Source organism: Protopterus annectens, chromosome 4.part0 (genome assembly GCF_019279795.1).
Source record: "Protopterus annectens isolate FY-2018-M chromosome 4.part0, PAN1.0, whole genome shotgun sequence".
Classification (NCBI taxonomy): domain Eukaryota; kingdom Metazoa; phylum Chordata; order Ceratodontiformes; family Protopteridae; genus Protopterus; species Protopterus annectens.
In genome coordinates this window covers 40,600,197-40,621,491 of record NC_056733.1, presented here as the reverse complement: position 1 = coordinate 40,621,491, position 21,295 = coordinate 40,600,197, and the positions used below count along the sequence as shown (strand labels likewise).

The following is a 21,295-nucleotide window of genomic DNA, read 5'->3' as shown; positions in this document are numbered from 1 at the left end:
AAAGCAGGTATACTACCTGTTGAGCTACTAACAACACAGACGGTCTTAATGTACATAGTGTCTGCTTTACTTTTACAACGATTATTCAGATTTCATTTAAAGCTTTTATTTTACATTTTATATAGCACAAACACAGATAGTCAGATATTTGCCAAACAAAGCAACACAAGTCTCACAGTGAAAACAGACTTTGCATTAAAGCTTCTCTGCCCTTGAAACTCACATTCACTGAAACAGCATTGAAACCCGCATTCAAAGAAAATGCATCTGACCAGTGGCAGAGAAAGATTACCTTTGGGCTGTTTTCAAATCATAGGCCCTTTGCACACTAAACATATTTTCTTTGATGCACCTTCCTGATTGTATTAAATTATATTATATTCCTTGTACAATACAGCACAGTTCTTAAAGCGCATTTTACATTTATTGTTAACATTTTTCCAGTAAACAATGAGACAAAATACATGAACCAATAATGACAAAACTGCTCAATTCAGAGCATTTCCATCATAAGAGTCTATTTAAGCTTCTAATCCACCAGTATCAGTAAATTTACACAATCTCTGCAGAAGTAAGTCATCTAAATAATTCCACATTAAAGAGCTCTGTAACTAATGGAGACTGCTGCTAGCAAACAGCTTTAGATTTCACTGTTTCATCTACAAATAAAGTGCTGGTTGCTCTTGAGGGTTAAATTGCTAGTTGCATTAAAAAATAAGCTACTAATATTGCAATAAGGAATGGATGGTAAACTGATAACAGGTTCATAGTTACTAGGTATCGTCACCAATGAGGACATTCTCAGGACTGCAGCATTAAAAGCACAACACAGTAGAGTATCTGCAATCTAACTACACACTGTGGGACTTGAGTAGAACCCACAGCCTTCTGCATCAAAAGCAGGTATTCTACCTGTTGTGCTACTGAGAAAAAACAGACTTCACGTAAGCAGCACTGAACCCCCCCCCCCCCGAGGAACTGCGCAGCACAACTTAAGAAAAAAGTCAAAATTTACTGGGGGGGGGGGGGGGCAAGGGACACATTTTAAACATTGCTTGTTCAGTGTTAGAGAAGCTGGTGTGGGTAGGTGATTTAGGCTCTTGCTACCTTTGCCTAAGGTAAAGGGTTTGAGCCTAACCACCAGGTATGCTTACCTGGGGCATTACACACACACACACACACACACACACACACACACACACACACACCTATGGCTGCAACGTATAATAACAACAACAATGTGTAATGTAATAAGGCTTGTACTATGGCTACACCAATAGGAGTGAATGTGTGAACATCATCAGATTATGTTTATTTTTCCTCCTAGAGTAAAAAATACAAGAGAATTGCTCTGCCAGGTTAATATGGAACAGTGGACATTTAGGGAAGATCTCATAGCAAATCAGCATTAGCCATTCCCGTGGACTACTGCATTAGCATGAAGCTTCCTCAATGCTGCCACTTCCTGGGCTAAGACCCACATAAGGGTATAAAACACAGTGGTAGAGCGAGCTCTGAATTGTAAAGTCTAACTGTGATATCAAAAGAAAACATAAATAAGTGCAACGAACAAACAGAAATGCAACTGCAAACCTCAGTTCATAAAAATAGTTAAAGTAACACTGTAAAAAAATAAATTAATAATAGCAATGGTAGCCAAGAATGAATATCATCAGTATTTTAGAAAGAAAACAGAAGAGATAAATTTATGAAAAATCAAACACTGTACTTTACGTCTATACACATTAACAGCAAAAGTAAATTTGCTGGTTGGTCATATGACTTCACATCAGTAGATCATGAGATACCAACATTAGAGAAAAGAAACATGTATTATCCATAATAAGTAAAGACAGAATTAACTGGCATAGGTCTACTTGAGTCATTCTAAAATAAAAACTAAACATTTATCGGGTTGAAACACATCAAATGCATCAGCAGTTTATGAAGAGTTCAAAAGGCAGTTCCTGAATATTACATTTATTAAATTCTGTTGCTGCAGTCAGTGCTTTTAACTTATCAGCAACTGGAATCTACATTACCATGGAGAATTTGGGAACAAAATAATGCACACAAAACCATTCTTAAAATTCTGCGTATTCTATATATTCCTTCATGCTTCTAGCAGCTATAAATTTGAAAACATATCCTGTATTTTTCAGTTCTCATTTATCAAAGCTCCTATGTTCACCTCCCCCGTTACCCTTATTACTTTTTTCTTTTCTTGCGTTACTTCATTTCAGTTCCCTCTTCTTTTGTTACTCCCCGTATTATAGATTTTATCCTTTGAAGTGTTTTTCAGCTCAGAATAAAGAAATAATGGCCAGCTCTGCCTCTAACTCGGCAGATAAATTAAACAAGCTCACGGTAGTAGCAGATAAATAGAGTATTTAAACACACACACACACAACTCATAACTTAAAGAACAGCCACAGCCCATACCTGCTTTAAAAACACACAGCTCAGAATAAAGAAATAATGGCCAGCTCTAACTCGGCAGATAAATCGCAACTTCGCGAGCATTTGAAAACAACACAGCCCTAATTCAGCAGATAATTAAAAACACACAGCTCAGAATAAAAAATAATGGGCAGCTCTAACTTGGCAGATAAATCATCAGCATTTAAAAACAACACATCTCTAATTCAGCAGATAATTAAAAACACATAGCTAGCTCAGAATAAAGAAATAATGGCCAGCCCAGCTCCAACTCAGCAGATAAATTAAACAAGTTCACGGCAGCAGCAGATAAATCGAGCATTTAAAAACACACACATACAGCTCAAAACTTAAAGAACAGCCAGCTCAGGAGATAAATTAAACAACCAAAGAGCAAACCGAGCAGCTCAACAGTAGCAGCTAAAAGGGTAATGCCCAGTCAGCGGCCCAATAGTAGTAGCAGGTAAAATGGTAATGTCCAGCCAGCATTTAAAATAAGAGAGAAGCCGAAGAACAATGAATGTTCTTACCTGGAGATGTGGAAGCCGGACTCTGCAAAAGTTATACACGCATTTTCCCCGCCATTACTGTTCATATTCCCTGTTCCCTCCAGTCCAACAGGCAGTAGCTGATGTCATCACGCACACCTCTGTAGGCTGGTGATGGGTGGTGACATCAGCTATACATTTAAAGTGGTAAACTGTTTCAAAAAATTTAAAGTGGTAAACTTTAATATAAAGCCTGGGAAATTAAGGGGCCCACTCGGGAATTCGTGGCACCCCAATATTTTGCCCTCAAAATCGGTAAAAACCGTGGAATTCAGTACGGTTGAGAGGTATGACCTGAAGCTAGGCGCACTAGCTGCATGGCCAGATCTGATCCAAGAAGCAGCTTATTTCCCATTCATCAAATTGGATGGACTGAGAATGAAAAAGATCCAGCATTATGGTAATTACATAGCTTCTCTCTCCTTTTTCATCCACAAGTCCATTGTTAGCAGAACCTTTCAAAGGTAAAATTGTTCCTTGGTGAGCAATGAAAAAAAAAAATTCTGATGTACACTATTTGGGGAATCCAGAAAAGCAAAGATAATTATTTGAAAATCCATGGTGTCTTTCTTGGTCAAATGTCTATTAGACAGAAGGGCTGAATTTGGCTGATTTCCCTTACTTGTCAAGGCACTTCTTTGCTAAAGTAGATCTCAGTTTGTTTCTATGAATAAGAGCACTGAATTAGCAAGATGCAGTACCATAGTCTTCAGTTCCTTTTGTCAAAATGTGGCTGTTTAGTAGTCCTCAGTGACATACCAAAGCAGAACTCCTTCATAATCTGTTTGTAGCTGTGTTAGATTGGCAACTGGTATGACTGAATATCTGAACTGATCAAGATGTTAAAAAATTAATAAGGCTGACTGAATGTAAAACTGCAGTGTGTGACCTTTGCAGAAAAACTTTGAATTTCTCTCTTCTGTCTCTGCTGTGGATTGACTGCAGGTTTGGACACTTCTTTTAGTGTCGGGCATTTAAAAGCACAGCTTTTTTCTCTTTCCCAAGTTTATTGCTCTTTGACATTAACAAGTTTTTGAGAGAGATAAGGTGGATTATGAAACATTGAGCTTTCTTCCTCATCTTGTGATTTTATTAATTGTTTTTCACTTGCATGCTCTGAGGTTTGTGTTGTTACAAAGTACGTATGACACGTGTGTGTGTGTGTGTGTGTGTGTGTGTGTGTGTGCATATATATGTATGTATGTGTGTGTGTGTGTGTGTGTGTGTCTATATATATATATATATGCTTACTATGGAAATGTCGGATGGCATTCAGGCAAACTGGAAATGGTCAAGAGGCTAATTTCCAGTTCATGGAAGGTCGAACCAAAAATGGTCGGCTCCACAACAGTGAATACTAGTGTGCATTCGATGATGTGAGGTCGACATTGTATCTGGAGATTGTGGTATAGTGGGAATTGGGACATGTGCCCATTTTCTCACTGCACTGCGATCTCTGAGTTTGTATATATAGTTAGTAGGGGGTGTGGGAGTGCAGGGGGGCTTGCCCCACTGCAAAACATTACTTGGGAGTGACTGGAAGGCAAGGTACGCTGGATAATGTCGATTTTTGTCGAATGGGAGGGGTTGACATTACCAGTTTAGTTATTGTTGCTTGCCAGATGATTTTATTTTCAGTATTTTATTTCGATGACGTGATCACTCGACAGCATCCATTTCGGGATTTCAATAGTAAACTATATATATATATATATATATATATATATATATATATATATATGGTTCCCTATCAGAAGCCTGAAACACTATAAGCCTGAAAATCAAAATCCTGAAAACTAAAGCCTGAAAATGCAAAATCCCGAAAACTCAAAATCCTGAAAACACAAAATGGACATACTGACGTCATTGTGGCTTTGCTATTGTTAGCCCTGTGGTGTTAGGTCATGTGTTGGGTTCAGGTAAGTGTGCGGTTGGTTTTATGTTAGGGTTAGGGGCGGTTTAAGTGAGTTAGAGTTAGGGCGCAGGTTAAGCATGTATGCAATAGTGACAAATATTGGGGTTAGGGGCGGTTTAAGTGAGTTAGGGTTAGGGCGCGGGTCAGGTGAGTGTGCGATAGTGACGGACCTTAGGGTTAGGGTCAGGGTCAGTTGGTAGATATTAGTGTCTTTATAGTGAAATATTAGCATTATTTGTGTTTTCAGGATTTTGGGTTTTTGGGATTTTGCATTTTCAGGCTTTAGTTTTCAGGATTTTGATTTTCAGGCTTATAGTGTTTCAGGCTTCTGATAGGGAACTATATATATATATATATATATATATATATATATATATATATATTTGTAAAGTGTTTGTGTGTGTGTGTGTGTATGGGTCCCTATCGTAATGCTGAAAGTCATAAGGTCGAACCCATTTCACTGAAAAGTGTAGATCTGTATCGAATTGTGTAGAAAGTATACATTGGTGTCGTTTCTTATCATAGGAGTAATTAGGGAAGTGAGTCTAACATTGTATGTGTTAATTGCAATGGTCAGCATAATGTTGTACCCCCAGATTTGTAGATGCTTGTGTTAGCTGTTGAGCACTGATTCAGTGTTTGTACTGTTTTCTTTTCTCAGCTCTTGTGTGGTCATGAAGTTAGTATGTATAAGCAAGGGGGGTGTGGGGCTGCAGGGGGGATTGCCCCCCTGCAAGAATATGTTTTTAGTATATAGTTCTTGTGGAGACCGTTTTCAGTGAAATGGGTTCAGTCTTATGAGTTTCAGTATTGAGTTTTCAGAGTTATGACAGACCCATATGTGTGTGTGTGTGTGTAATATGTATTTATACTCACAAACAAATGGGTTAGCTATAGCTGATCAAATGTAGCAATTATCACAGAGAAAAAAGATGCTCGCATGTACTTTTTTTTTTTTCTGTGCAAGATTTCAGTACAATGGGAATTGGGAGCTTTCCCCGTTCCCTAATGTATTGCTGTCTTGGAGTGGGTATATAGTAACCAGGGGATGTAGGGAGTGTAGGGGCTTATCCCATGCAAAAAGCTTTTATAGTGTTTTCCTTTGCTTTTTAATTTTCTGGTGATTGACCATTTATGCTCAATCGTTTGTCATTTGACAGTGTGATTTTCTGATACCGTGCATTTCACTAATGTATGGAAGCACTGAATTTTGTCAAAAGTATGTTTGGTAGGCATCTGTTAAGCCAACAGTATTTGGTTGGCTAAGCAGATGGTCAACAAGTGTACGATATTTCACAATTCTCAGGATTGTGGAGTATGACCTTTCCCTGATATTGTGCAATTTCAGAGTTGTTATATGTTGAAGTGACATCCCCATGTGCAAAAAAATGGGTAAAAGATTTTGTGGATGGACTGGCAGGGTATGGGGTTGCAGGGGAGCTTGCCCCCCTACAACAAACATGTTTTTTTCTCTTTTTTCTTTATTTTTTAAGTTTTAATTTTGCTTGCACAGAGGTTATTGCTTGGTGCATGTGCATTAGTGTATTGACATTTTTGTTACCATTGTTTTCAGATGATGCTTTGAACATCGACGTTTGAATCTTTTGATTAAATTCAGTAGATACACGCATATATATATATATATATATGTATATGTATGTATGCACACACACACACACACACATATGTATATATATATATATATATATATATATATATATATATATATATATATATGAATATAATATTTTTAAACTAAAATTTATTCTGTATAGCCTAACACAGTTTAATTTCTTTACCAGCCTCTTTGGGGGCACAGTGAGAATGAACTTTGTAAAACAATCTAGCTATACACCATCCACATGGTACTTATTTGGTCTAATAAGAGTTTTGCATTGTCAGAGCATTCAGATAACAGACAGAGGATTGGCCTTCAGGTTCTCTACTAGCGTATGATGCAGAGTCGTTCCATGACCATGCAGGAGTGGAAGTGGCATGTAGTTGTGTCCCCCTTACTTGGAGTCACCTTTATTTAAAGGAACTGTGATTCCCGTTCTGCAGGACTGTTTCACCACTGTACTTTTAAAGTCCCCCCTTCAGTAATATCTTGATTATTCCCGCTTACATTTTTTTACATCTCTGAAAAAGTTTTGATCTGAAGTAGTTACTTCATTTGATCTGCAACCTGTGGGTAGTCTGATCCGACCTCGGATCCAAACCGGCAGCTTTCCAAGCTTCAAGATCCGAGCTCCTAGCTCCTACCCCCTACCCATAATCCCTTACTACCAACCACATTACCTCAGATCGTTTTTTGCCGCGGCTAAAGACAGTTGCTTCTTAGTGAAGAGCTCCTGGCCTGGTGAGATTGTTCCTTTTTATAGCAATTTCTAGTTTTAAATTGTGTGTGTGTGTGTGTTGTTTTAGTGTCGAATCCTTTAAAACCCACTTAAAAAAAAAACAAAAAAAAAAACCCTTTTTTTCCTTAGTTTAGATTTATCTCTCCCCCTCCCCCCCCTAGTGTTTGGGTGTGTGTGTGTGAGAGAACTTATGGCTGAATCTAAGGCCATATTTTCAAAATGTACTGAGTGTGGCCACAAGCTTTCCCCAGCTGATGGCCACACTCAGTGCGTTTTATGTCTGGGGGCAGCACATTTATCGGAGGCCTGCCAGATATGTGTGGCCTTCAACCCTCGGGCACTCAGGGACAGGAAGAACAAGCTGATCCTGGCGGGAAAACTCCCTCAGGAATCGGCTTCTTCTTCCTCTCCCAGCCGGGTTCAAGCTACTCCTGTAGCTTTGGCGCCAGCTACTCCCTTAGCTGTACCCGGGACTCAACCTCCCTTATCGGGTACTAGCTCTGTGGAGTCTAGTGCTTCTTCCCACAGGGAGAAAAAGAAGCATAGAGACAGAGCGGGCCATAGTTCAAAGAGGCGGGCCGAGTCTCATCCCTGGGCTCCGCCTGAAAAGATTCTGAAGTCCCCTGAGAGGGTGTCCGGATCCTTGTCCTCTCAGCTCCGTTCATCTTCCTTTTCTCCGGAGCCAGAGGAGGAGGATAGGTCTCCCTCGAGGTCTTCGAGGCGGCCCTCCCGGCCTGCCTCGACTATCTCCTCGCGGTCTACAAGAAGCATCTCCGAAGCAAACATGGATCGGATGATGCGAAGATTTTTACAGACCCAGAAGCAGATGGGGATGCTCTTGCCTCCCCCCCTTTGGGAGGGAGTGCAGCCCCCATTTTTGCCCCGATCGCTCCTTCTCCGACCCGTTTTTCGGATCTTGGAGCTGTCGGATCCAGGCCCTTTCGGATCCGGGGATACGTCGGCGCCGACAGGGATAGTGTCTTCGATGCCGACTATACCTTCGAGCTTGTCGGATCCAAGCTCTCGGGGCCGAGGGTTGAGCATCGGATCCGAGGGAGTGGTTGTGTCTTCGGCGCCGATTGGGGCGGAGCACACCACTACCTCTGGTCCGATTTGCTTCGGCTCCGACCCCAATCCTATCCTCGGAGCCGAGGAGGTTACTTTCTCAGGCTGGTGACAGTGAATCTCCCTTGGCTTTTGAGGTAGTGGAGAGGGTACTGTCGAGGTCATCCAGGTCCCCGACCGGGCCTTCGGATCCACCCATGCCCCCACTGTATCAGGGTCTGTCTTCGATCATCCGTCCATCTGGACAGCCTGCCCAAAGCCTCCAGTTAGTTCCTAGGGAGGAACACCACCCGGTGGACGAGCCCTCTTCGGACAGTCCTGCTGAAGAGGTGCCTCGGAAGCACCAGTGCAAAAGGATGCACCTGGGCTCCCCTGAGTCCATTACCACGGATACAGATTTGGATGATACGGAGGGTTCCCCAAGGTCACCCCCTGAAGATGTCTCATTTGGAGACATCATGGAAATGTTGTGTATAAGAGGGGGGTGGTCTGCCCAAAAACCCTCCCTGGACGAGTCCGTATTTCTGGAGGCCTTTGAGGCAGGCCCATCTACCTCCTGGGTGTCCCCCCCAGCCGACCCCTTGGTGGACCTAATTACCACCAGGGCTTGGAAGGAGCCCGACACCGTGGAGCCTATCCCTAGATGCCCGGATAAGGTCCTCAGCCCTCCCTCTGATAGACCTTCTTGGTCCAAAGGCGCTGGTTGATGCTATGTTGGTGGCGGCGGCCACTAAGAAAGAACTTGCCCAAGAAAGTTCTTCTGTCCATCCACCGGACAAGGAGTCCCGGGCTTTGGACCGTATTGGGAAGCGGATGTTTGCTTCAGCGACCTTTGCCATAAGGTCGCTGAACTACATGGCACACACTATCAGGCTGCAGCGTGACTTAATTAAAGAATACGCTGCACCCCCTCCGGAGTCCATGTCGGTCCCAGACAAAAAGGTTTTTGAGACTCGAATGGCCACTCTAAAGTCCATATCAAATACATCTATGCGGCTTCTTTCCCATGCCACGGAAGGAACCGCTAGAGCTAGCGGAGCGGGAGTATCTTGCGACGTCACTCCTGGCTCCGCCTTTGCGACTTCATGGATCCCTTTAAGGCATCCTTTGCGAACACCCCTTATGATGGTTCGGCCTTATTTGGCTCATCAGTTCGCAACACGCTAGTCCAAAGCGAAAAGGATGGGAAGACGCTGTCGGCCGTCGGAGTCCGTTTCTCTAACCCCCAAAGATCCTTCTCCAGGAATCAGAGGGGGCAAAAGAAGCTGTGGTTCCGTAAATCTCAGCAATCCCATCCTGCTGCGGACAACTCATCCTCTAGAGGCAGAGGAGGACAAGGTGGATGCCGGCCAAGAGGCAGAGGGGGCCCGCGTAACTTCGGGTCTAGAGAACCTTTCTCGGAGGGACCCGCGCAACAGCCCTGAGGGCTTGCCCGACTGTCCCTCTCTGGAGGCAGTCGGGGGGCGATTATCGGTGCACCTGTCAAACTGGGAGTCCATTACAAATTATCGATGGGTGCTCTGGATAATATCCAGAGGTTACACTATACCATTCACCCCCCCCCCCCAAAACCCAAACATCTCCCCGATGTTCCACCCCATCAAAGGGAGTCTGCAGCTCAGGAAATTTCGGAGTTGCTAAGAAAAAGAGCCATCCAGCTCGTCCCCCCAGATCAGTCCGGGTTGGGTTATTACTCCAGGTTCTTCTTGGTGCCAAAGAAAACGGGGGACCTCAGACCCATTCTAGACCTCTCGTCCCTGAACCTGTTCATACCCAAGGAAAAGTTCTGGATGGTCACCCTCCAATCTATTCTCCCCCTTCTGCGGGAGAACGACTGGATGTGCTCGTTGGACCTCAAAGATGCGTACTACCATATACTAATGGACAGACGATCTAGGAGGTTCCTCCGCTTCCGGCTAGGAGCCAGTCATTATCAGTTCAGGGTTCTTCCATTTGGCCTAACCTCAGCCCCAGAGTGTTTACCAAAGTCATGGCAGTGGTTGCAGCCCACCTGAGACTCCAGGGCATTCAGGTGTTCCCTTACCTGGACGACTGGCTCCTCACCGCCCCCAACAAGCATCTACTGGTTGTGGTGAGAGATTACGCCCTCTCTCTGTTTCGTCATTTGGGCATTTCAGTCAATCTAAAGAAATCCTGCCTGTGCCCCACTCAAGCCCTAGAATTCATAGGGGCCAGGTTGGATACTCGAATCTCCAGAGTGGTTCTGACATCGGTCAGGCTAAACAGTTTGTCTCGCCAAGTCTTGGACATTCTTCGGAGCCCCACTCTTCCAGCAGAATTAGTCCTGAGGGCGTTAGGGTCTATGTCAGCAGCGATCGGCCTTTCTCTCCATGCCCATCTGCGAATGCGAGTGTTACAATGGACTCTCCAGGTCCAATGGTCACTATCGGTCCATCCCTTGGACATGCCGATTCCTCTGAGCAGGGCATGCAGGGACTCCCTACTTTGGTGGTTACAGGCTCAGGAACTCAAAGAAGGGAGATCCTTTGTGATTTCCCCAGTCAAAGGCACGTTGACCACGGACGCTTCCTGCCTCGGGTGGGGCGGGCATTACGCAGGCAAGTCCGTCCAAGGCACGTGGACTTCTCTAGAGACTACATTGCATATCAATGTCCTAGAGGTGAGGGCAGTGCTTTTGGCGATGCAAGCTCTCCATCACCTTCTACCTCTGGGGACTATTGCAATCCAGACGGACAACATGTCCGTTGTCTGGTACATAAACAAACAGGGAGGGACCAGGTCTTACCCCCTGTGTCGAGAAGCCATGAGAGTGTGGGAATGGGCTATTTCCACCAACCGCTTTCTGATAGCAACGCACATTCCGGGGCGGGCCAACATATTAGCGGACAAGTTGAGTCGGGTATTTCTCAGCCCTTACGAGTGGTCTCTGAATCCCTCTGTCGCGAAGCAGATATTCCTCAAATGTGGTCAACCTTGCTGCGACCTTTTTGCCTCTCCCCTAAACTCAAAATGCAGCGATTACTTCGTGATAGTTCCCCCCAGAGGGGAATCCCCCAGGGGCGCTCTGGTTCATGCTTGGCCGCCCGGTCTCCTTTATGCGTATCCTCCTCTTCCTCTGATGATGAAATTCATCCAGAAAGCCTGTCAGTTGGGGAGCAGAGTGATTCTCATTGCCCCATTCTGGCCTCGACAAATCTGGTTCCCCTTTCTGCAGTCTCACAGTGTGGCCCACCCATGGATTCTGGATCCCAGACCAGACCTAATCTCGCATCCGACGAGATGCCACACTCCGAACCTGGTCAACCTCAGGCTCACGGCCTGGTTGATCCAGTTCCGTTAATGGCAAGGACTCCCGGTATCTCGTCCCCTGTAGCTCATAAGCCATCCACCAGAAAGCTCTATACCAGTAAATGGAAACGCTTTTCCATCTGGGCAAAGGATAAGGAATTAGATCCCTTTACGGTTCCTATTCCCACTATCCTGGACTTCCTATCCCTCCTTTTTAGACAGGGAGCTAGTGCGTCCACTGTTAAAGTCCAACTTGCAGCCATCTCTCATTATCATGTGGGGGATGGCGTAAATTCTTTGGCTTCAGCAAAGATATGCAAAGCCTTCTTAAAAGGCGTGTTTCTCTTAAAGCCTCCCATTAAGCCGGCTATGCCTCCATGGGATCTTACCTTGGTTTTACAAGCATTAACAGGACCACCTTTTGAGCCAGCGGCCTCAGTGCCATTAAAATTCTTATCTTGGAAAACGGCCTTCTTGGTTGCTATTACTTCAGCCAAGCGGGTATCAGAGTTGCAAGCCTTGTGCATTAAGTATACATACCTTATTTTTCACAAAAATAGGGTGGCCCTCAGGACTAATCTTTCTTTTCTGCCTAAGGTAGCCACAGAGACTAACATTAATCAGTCTATTAACCTTCCTGTTTTCTTCCCGAGTTTCCAAAACAAAGGTGAATACATATTGCACAAATTGGATGTGCACAGACAACTACGTTTTTACTTGCATAGGACTAAAGATTTTCGCAAGTCAGACCAGTTTGTCTCTTATGCTAAGTCAGCCATGGGCAAACCAATTTCTAAGGTGACAGTGGCAAATTGGATCTCTCAATGTATTAGACAAGCATACATTTCAGCTGGGAAGCCAGCTCCGGTTGCCGTCTGGGTGCATTCTACTAGATCTGTGGCTACCTCAACAGCTTTTTGGTCTAGAGTTTCAGTAGACGATATTTGTTCAGCAGCTACCTGGTCTTCTTCCCACACGTTCATTTCTCATTACAAACTGGACATGATCTCCAGAAGTAGGGCTTCCTTTGGCTCCGCGGTGCTTCAGAATATCCTTCCGTAGGGACCACCCAGGGCCTTTAGGTAAGCTGGGGACTCTGTCCCACAGGTTGCAGATCAAATGAAGTAACTACTTCAGATAAAGAAGTTATGTACTCACCATAACGTTCCATCTGAGTAGATACTTCATTTGTCTGCAACCGATCCCCCCTGCCATCCCCCGAACCTCGGTAAGGTATTGTTCCTTGGAGAATTTCTTCTCCGTCTTTAGCCTATAGGGCAAAATAACACGATCTGAGGTAATGTGGTTGGTAGTAAGGGATTATGGGTAGGGGGGAGGAGCTAGGAGCTTGGATCTTGAAGCTTGGAAAGCTGCCGGTTCGGATCCGAGGTCAGATCCGACTACCCACAGGTTGCAGACAAATGAAGTATCTACTCAGATGGAGCGTTATGGTGAGTACATAACTTCTTTTTTATCCCTCCATTTCTTTGCCCTCTCCTTTCCTGATGACATCTTGACCTGCCATATTAGCTGTATTTCTGTTTCTTTTATATCATTATGAGCTTTTTTTTTACATCATCTTTGTGCCAGTTCTGTCTTCAGCAGCCTATTTTTTTTTCATTTCATTGAACATGCCTTACTACTCTGTTTGAGAAGACTGGGGGCTAATGTTAAAAATGTGATTTTTTTTCCAGTGGCTTGATTGGGAGTGACAGGTTACCATCACCTGGGTCATATCTTTTCTGACTGTGTATTAAGTGGGGAATTTTTTCAATAATGCCTTGATGCAAAAGGTAAATGAGATGTGAAGGCATGGGGTGATGAAATGGAGTGCTGCCTGACAGTCTGCAGTACACATTTCATGTCTGCCCATGTCTTCATCTTTTTACCTGTGCATGAATATCTCCTTTATGAATAATTTCCTGAGAAGAAGGCAGCTGTGTAAGAAGTTCCCCCAACACTAACTAAAGCTCTGTGTTGGTAGTTGTGACGTGACTTATAGACTGATGATAGACTGATTTTTATTGGAGATGTTCCAAAGAATACTTTGCCTCACAAGTATTGTGAAGGTCAGCGGAGTAGTGTAAGGGTTAAAGTAATGAGGTGTAAGCAAGTTATATCCTGCAGGAATTGGTTTTGATTCCTGTAGTCTTCTGTACTGTGTAAGTAAAGGGATTTCTTAAGCAAGACCAAATTGCCTGTCTTGTCCATAAAGACTAACACAGAATTGCATCTTATCTTTTTAATAAAATAATAAGTAAAGTATCTGAAGATTGTTGGTTCCATTGTAAGATGCATATATAACTTGCCTGTTTTTATTACTTTTAGTGATGAAGCTTGCACGTGTGGGCAGTTGGTCATTGCCAGTAGAGAAAGTCAGTATAAGATCTTCCATTTTCACCATGGTGGCCTAGATAAACTTGCAGAAGTGTTTCAGCAGTGGAAGTACTGTACAGAGACTCACCTGAAAGATCAGGTAAACTAGCATTTGGAAGCCTTGTTTATTTATGCTTTTTCTTGTTTTACTGCAGAGAATTTTTTTTTTATCCATTTGTGTTACTTCAGAGCTGAATGTTTTGTCATTGAGTTGTTTGGAACTGAAGTCAGGAGTTTGGTTGTGGTTTTTGCTAAATCTAATACCTGCTAATATAAAATGTCTTTTTAAGAGTGATTGTTGGGTGGGTATCAATATGTTCAGTTACTACAGGGGCACTGCTTTGGGCCATGGTGAATCTTGGCTTTTCCCTGTAGCTGCTATCTGTAGCTAGACATGGCAGTCGAATATAAAGCAGTTTGTAGAAAGCTAGAAAGCTGTGCCCTTCAAAATGGTACTTATCCACTAGTTTTATGAAAGTTTTTCTTTCTAAAATATGGTGCAAATGTGATTTTTTTTTGTTTCGCAAGGTCCACCTGCCAAACATAATTACCTCCAAAATTATTGCTCCTGTACAAAAGAGAATAAATTGATAGGGGCAGTTTTTGAGCATACTGAAATCAGATTGATGCTCATAGGTGGGTAGAGAGTTACTAGACAGGCAGTCAAGAAGACAATTGAGGAGCCTAGCCAAGGCTTTGCAGTTGCCTCAGTTTACTACCCGGTTAAATAACGTCCTCACAGTCATGCAGTAGACATATGGAGGCTTATGGAATCATACCCTACTACAGGAAACAGCTTGTCAAAAGCTCATAACTTTAATCCTATGTACTATCAGCCCTACAACCCACCTCAGGTAGATGATATAATTGCCCAGTGGAATCTACAAAAAGTCTGTCACTGTCCACCTGTGCATCTTCAAGTCTTGAGCATTGTCATTCCAGATGGTGGTCACGTTTAAAGAGAAATCTGCATATAATTTTTATGGAAAGTTACTGAAAAAAAAATTTAACAGTTGTTTTACCCACTTTATGTGCTGTTCTTTCTTGATCACTTCTTTAATCTCTGGGAAGACAAACTCTGGTGTTGTAGCAACATTCCATAGAACTTTGGTAGGTGTGCAGGGCACTCCTTTGTAGCCGTCATTTGTAAATGCTTTCTTCCATGCTTCTTACTGCTTTCACTGCTTCAAATCTTCCATCACGCCTATATAATTTAGTGTACTTAATGTACCTGTAACCTTTCCCGTCTCTGGAACTCACTCCCACCATCCATTCGTACCACCTCTAACCAATACATGTTCAAAAAACAGCTTCACTCACATCTAATTTCCCAATGGGATTGCTCTTGCTCCCACCCCTCATAAATACATCACATCCTTCCACCAATATGCTTACGGGACCAAACTTTTATCTAACAAAGCTTGTGTTCCCTCTGTTTCCACCCTTTAAGGTACTTTTATGTTCCTTCTGCAAATCTCCTCTGCTATGTATTTCACATTATTTCCAAGCTCATTTACTTCACATTAATCCTCTTTGTTTGTATTGTTCTGAATGTTTATGAACTGTGAATTTAAATGTTTTATCTACCACTTTTCTATAAATATTAGCAATCTTGTATGAACCTAATTTTGTGTGTTCTGGAGCTTTTCTCCCTATGACTATTATCTACCATTTTGTATAATTATTTAGCAATCTTTTGTATGTACCCAATTTTCTGTACTGGAGCTTTTCTCCCCAGGACTTCATTGAAAACGGGTTCTTTTTGGCCCAATGGACTATCCTGGTAAATCAACTGCAAATAAATAAATAATAAATAAATAATGTCTTGAAGCCAGTGACTGTTACTTGTTTTACATCAGAGATCATCAGTCGGGGCGGCCACGGTGGTGCAGCGCTTAGTGTTGTTGCCTCACAGCAAGAGGTTCTCTGGTTCGATTCTCGGCTGGGGTGCTTTCTGTGCAGAGTCTGCATGTCTTCCCTGTGGTCGCGTGGGTTTCCTCCCACATCCCAAAGATGTGGATTGGACACTCTAAATTGGCCCTAGGTGTGAGTGTGTGCATGTGTGTGCCTTCTGTGGAAGGTTAGGCACCGGGCTGGCAACTCGACACCGTAAAACTTCACTGCCAATCATGAGCGGACAGATGATCCGCTGTGGTGACCCCTAACCGGGAAAAGCCGAAAGAAGAAGAAGAAGATCAGAGATCATCAGTCAAGATATTCAGGATAGAAGTATATGTAATGTGTGTATATATTTGTGTGTGTATATATTTGTCTCTCTCTCTCTATATATATATATATATATATATATATATATATTTGCTTATATATGTTTTTGTGTATGTAAGTACTTTTTTTATTCTTGATTGCTTCTGACCATGATGGCTCCTTTCTGTATACCCAAACTGTTTGTCTTTTTTTCCTAAGGAGAGACTTGTGACTCCCTTTATCCCACCCACAAGATGGAGTGGCAGGAATGGTGTTGTCATCCTGCTCCGGGATATTTTTTTTTGTTTTAATCTGCCCATTATACATGCCCACAATTCCTCAAGGTATGGTATCCAGTGGGCATATGTAAGCGGCATATCTCCCACTTCAGGAGGAATTTCCACTGAAATACCTTACCCTTTGAGGGAAAGTAAATGCAGTTACTCCTAGTCTCCACCAGGGATTTTCTGTGGGGTCTACCCCCCACAATCCTTCCTTCAGAGAGAGGCAAACAGGCTTGCCATATCATTCTCCTTCTTCCCAGCCAGTTTCTTCATTGCCGTCCCAGTTAAGTGCGCTATAAGCATTGCTTTATCCCAGTATGCCTACAGAGCTGGCAGTTGAGATGATGTTTACATTATTACCATGATTGTGGTAGGCAGTTGTTCTTCTGAATATCGCAATTAGCTAAATTTCTGCCTTATTTTAAAATTAGAATGATAAAATAGTGAAATCCAGGAGATGTGAATTGCCAAAGTTATCAGTTAAAAACCAGAGGAGAAAAAAACATAAATCCACCACTTCTAGGATTAATTCTGAAGAGTATTTTAACTTTCAATGAAAACTCCAACAAAAAACAAATTGCTGAAAAAAACACACACACCAGCGCCAAGACAACGTACCTGCCAAAACCTTACTGGTGCTTCCTGGTACCTCGGCTGTTGCCTTTGAGGAACAATTACACCATTTGAGCAGACATTCTTTTATATGCAACAATTCACACGTAATTATCCAGTAATTCAATATAATGTACAAACAACATTCCCACTTAAAGTGCAAAAGCATTCCCCTACAAAATACCAAAATCGTTCCCATTTAAAGTGTCCGCCTCAAAATTGCATACACATATAAATTATGCAAACAACCCCAAGAATATTAGAGTCTATCTTCAGTGAAATACAAACCTATAAATAAGTCATAAATTAAGGTTTAATTCCAAATTCAATCCATTGGAGTATAAAGTTTTAAAACTAATAATAAACTTTATTTCTATTTTTAATAGCTCTTGTGCATAATCCATCCCTTGAGTGAAATAAGGTTTGGCCATATTTAAAAATTTAAATGGCAGCAAGATTAATGGAAGGAATTATAAAGCTGCTGACCGTTTTAATTGTAGTACATTTGATGTAGTATATATTATAGGTTGTGGTTGCATACCTATAAAATGGTATATTGGGCAGACCAGGAGAATGGTTAAGAAGCGGATTATGGAGCATCTGGGAGATATAAGGAATGTTAAGTTGGACAACCCAGTTGCCCAACATTTTCATTCAGTCCATGCTGGTTTTGATAACAGCTTCTTCTTTAGCATTTTGGCCAAACCTTATTTCACTCAAGGGACGGTTTATGCATAAGAGGTGTTAAAAACAGAAAGAAAGTTTATCATTAATTTAAAACTTTATAGCCCAATGGATTGAATTTGGAATTAAACCTTAATTTTTGACTTATTATTGTTTATATTTCACTGAGGATATATTCTAATATTCTTGGGGTTGTTTGTGTAATTTGTGTGTATGCAGTTTTGAGGTGATCACTTTTAGGGGAATGCTTTTGGTATTTTGTAGGGGAACACTTTTGCACTTTAAGTGGGAATGTTGTTGGTACATTTTATTGAATTATTGGATCATTTTGTGTGAATTGTTGTATATAAAAGAATGGCTGTTCAGATGGTGCAATTGTTCCCTCGAAGGCAACAGTCGAGGTACCAGGAAGCACCAGTAAAGTTTTAGCAGCTACGTTGTCTTGGCTCTGGTGTGTGTATTTTAACTTTCAAACAGCTCCCAAGATCAGAGGCTTGGAGTTTTCTAAAATATTATCATTTTTCCTTATTGATCTTGGTGCTGCCAAAAAAAAAAAAAATTAGCAGCACCTTCATGATTACCTACATGGCTGTCTCCTGCGTTCATGTTGAAGGAAAGGTCCTCTGTGGCAAGTTAGCCTAAGGTTTCTACAGTGATTAGTTGGTCTAGGTCTGACATAGCTACATTTAGTCTGGCTCCGGTCTTGTTGTAGCCCTTCTTAGACTAAAAGACCTTTGCAAGAGAGTATTTTGTTGTAGTTCAAGAAAGTAGTTGTGCAGCAAAGATTTATGTTGATTTTTCCTTTGGACTGACATAAAAATAAGCTGGCACAAACTTTTTCTAGGTACCTGTCAAGGTTAAAGAGGGTAAAAACTAAAGAAAAAGAACCTCTTCCCCAACCTAGAGAAGAGAAAGATTTTTAGAAATTGTGGATGCAGTCTTATTCTGTCGCGGTTCATTAAAGAAGGGTTCTTCCTCTCAATCTTCAGGGGACCCCCCAGAAGAATTCCTTTGTGAAGACATTAAACTGCATAGGAAAGTTTTTCATTTGGCCTGAATGGAATCTTACTTTTTTGTAAAAATAGAAGTAGAGATGAGGTTTCCTGATGCAGAGTGTACAGTAACACTGCTATGCCACACATTTAAGGGGGTCTAATAGGATGTTGAAATTCACAGTCGTGGTACTTAAACATGCTGACAGAATGTGTATTCAATTCTCACAAAGCAAGATTCTGTAGCTATATTTGTATTAGTCTCTAGACTGAGAAAGTTATCAGTCTTGTATCTTTGCCGTTTTATAAAGATGCTAGGTTACTTAGTAAATATGTTAAAGTGTGCATGGACTACCTGGTACTAATCACTAAACTATTTAGCTCACTTGTTTTCTTATTAATTTTAGACAGGATTCAGGAAGCTTTACATTTTTTTACTTGTAGCAGCATTTTTTGTACAGTATAAAAGTTAGTTTCTGTGTTGAACAGAACAGGAGTTCATAAAAAAGTATGTGTATGCTGTGAAATGTTCAGCAAGCATTGCTATATAATTTGGTGACAACTAAACTGGCTGAGAAAACAGTTTTACACTGAGGACATTAGAGCTAAATCACTGAATGCAGCAGTGCTGTAAGAATTTGGTTAACAAACCAAAGGTGATATTGTTGGTTTAGGAAAGAAAGCTCAAGTCTTTGTGTATAGTAATAGTATGAAATGACTTTCACTACAAATATTAAACCATTTTACAGGAAAAGGACTCCTTAACAGTTTTATCTTCTGAAGCTGTATTAACAGGCAGTATAAAAAGTGCAAGCCAACCATAACTCAGTATCAAAAGGAAAAGGGAGATAAACAGTGATCTTCAAAATGACTAGTATTTTCCCCAAAATGACTAGTATTTTCCCCATTCCCTCCTTAATACCAGTTAAGACATAAGTTTCTATGATATTTCTGCATGGCAAAAAATAAAACCACAAAGGGATTATAGACATTTCAACAAGTTTATGCAGTAGAATTTGTTCAGAATCCTCAAGGGCAGTTTATTCCACAATTCACCATGTATCAAGTGCAACAAACTTTACAGTTAATGTATCAAATCCTATGAAAGAAAGCAGTAAAAAGGGTACTTTCCAGTCAGGAAGGCTAACATTTTTATGCTGGACTGTTTATAATTCCAGAAACAGACACAAAACCTCAAGACAAGGTCTAGACTTGGCAAATCTGAACATGTTCATAAACACAAATCTTTCAGGATGCTAACCTGAAGTCCTGAAGATTTGTTATGTGAAGAAGGATGCATACTTTCATACTGCATTGAGACAGTCTCACAAAAAAAAAAAAATCAGATTCCAGATAGCTCAACATAATTTTTAAGTTTCAGCTTTGCCATTTGGGCTATCCACCATAACCTCCAAGTTTTATGAAATACTGGCTCCAGTATTTAACCACCCAAGAAAGCAAACATCTATCTTTCCTTAAGTGAGTAATTGCTTAGCTGTAGCAAAAATGTAAGAGCTACTGACACCACACATAAAACAGACCATTGTACTTTTTTTGGTTGTGTTTATGTTCTTCATATTGAACACTGCAGTAGCCGTAACTGTATGGGTTATATCCTGCTAAGGATGTAACAGCCTTCCAGCTTCCAAAGCTTCAGGACACCTTCCATGTTCCCAAACTTTCAAGTAGCTCGAGGTGAACTAAGCACAAGTTTGGGTGCAAAGACTTTTAGAAATTTACTGCTGATGAAGACTGCGCTCCTCTGAGGCTTTTGAGGATCGACAGTTGGCTTGTGTTTTCCTTGGCTGAGCAGACAAGTTCCCTTGGTGGGGGAGGGGACGGGACGGGACTTTCATTTGCTTAATTATGTTGATGTTTTATTACTTTCCTCTTAAGGAAAATGATTTTTAAAGCTAGGAGTGTTGTATTTTAATAGACTGTCTCAAGACTGTACTTAATTTTAAACAGAGCACTCACTTTTCTTTCAGTTTAAAAGTAGTGTAAACTAATTGTAAACATAATTTCTGTGGAGAAATTGTGTTTGATTTTCTTTTGTGCAGCTGGCATAGTATTTTAAAGTATTCTTTACTGTGTTTTTTTTCTGTCAAAAAGCAACTTTTGTGGACTGGTAGTTTTACCAACTGCTTGTCTTCCCCAGGAAAGATGCACCATTTTCAATTTGATCATGGAACATACTACCGGTTCCATTGTCAGTCCTTCTACCTGTCACAAAAAGAAAAAGTTAAGCAAACAGACTCTGCCATCAGTGGGCTAGCAGTTTGCCTCAGTTGCAGGTGTGTGACTCTGCTGTGACCATTTGTTTTACCTTAGACCAGTCATCTTTTACCCCATATCCTTTTGGTGTAGCACCTACAGCCACTATGGACTGGGGATTAACCACATCCCCAGTGGCTTTTGGAGTCCCCTTAGTGGGCAAAGGAGAGCTAGTCTTGTTAATCCTGGGAAAGGGAACAAGGAAATTTTCCCTGTTGTGTCAGAATGCTTTGCCCATCCTTGGGAACCAGCTGCTGCCATTAGTAACGCAGTT

At 41.7% G+C, this 21,295-nt stretch overlaps 1 protein-coding gene across 1 annotated transcript in view; it reads left to right on the top strand.

The window, feature by feature from the left end:
* The window catches only part of TBC1D16 (TBC1 domain family member 16), a 1,714,417-nt gene that overhangs the window by 872,719 nt on the left and 820,403 nt on the right, over positions 1-21,295 (top strand). Inside the window, exons 10-11 of the mRNA XM_044068073.1 lie at positions 5,024-5,032; positions 13,887-14,070. Of these exons, the coding sequence (XP_043924008.1) occupies positions 5,024-5,032; positions 13,887-14,070 (193 nt within the window). The remainder of the gene's footprint in view (positions 1-5,023; positions 5,033-13,886; positions 14,071-21,295) is intronic.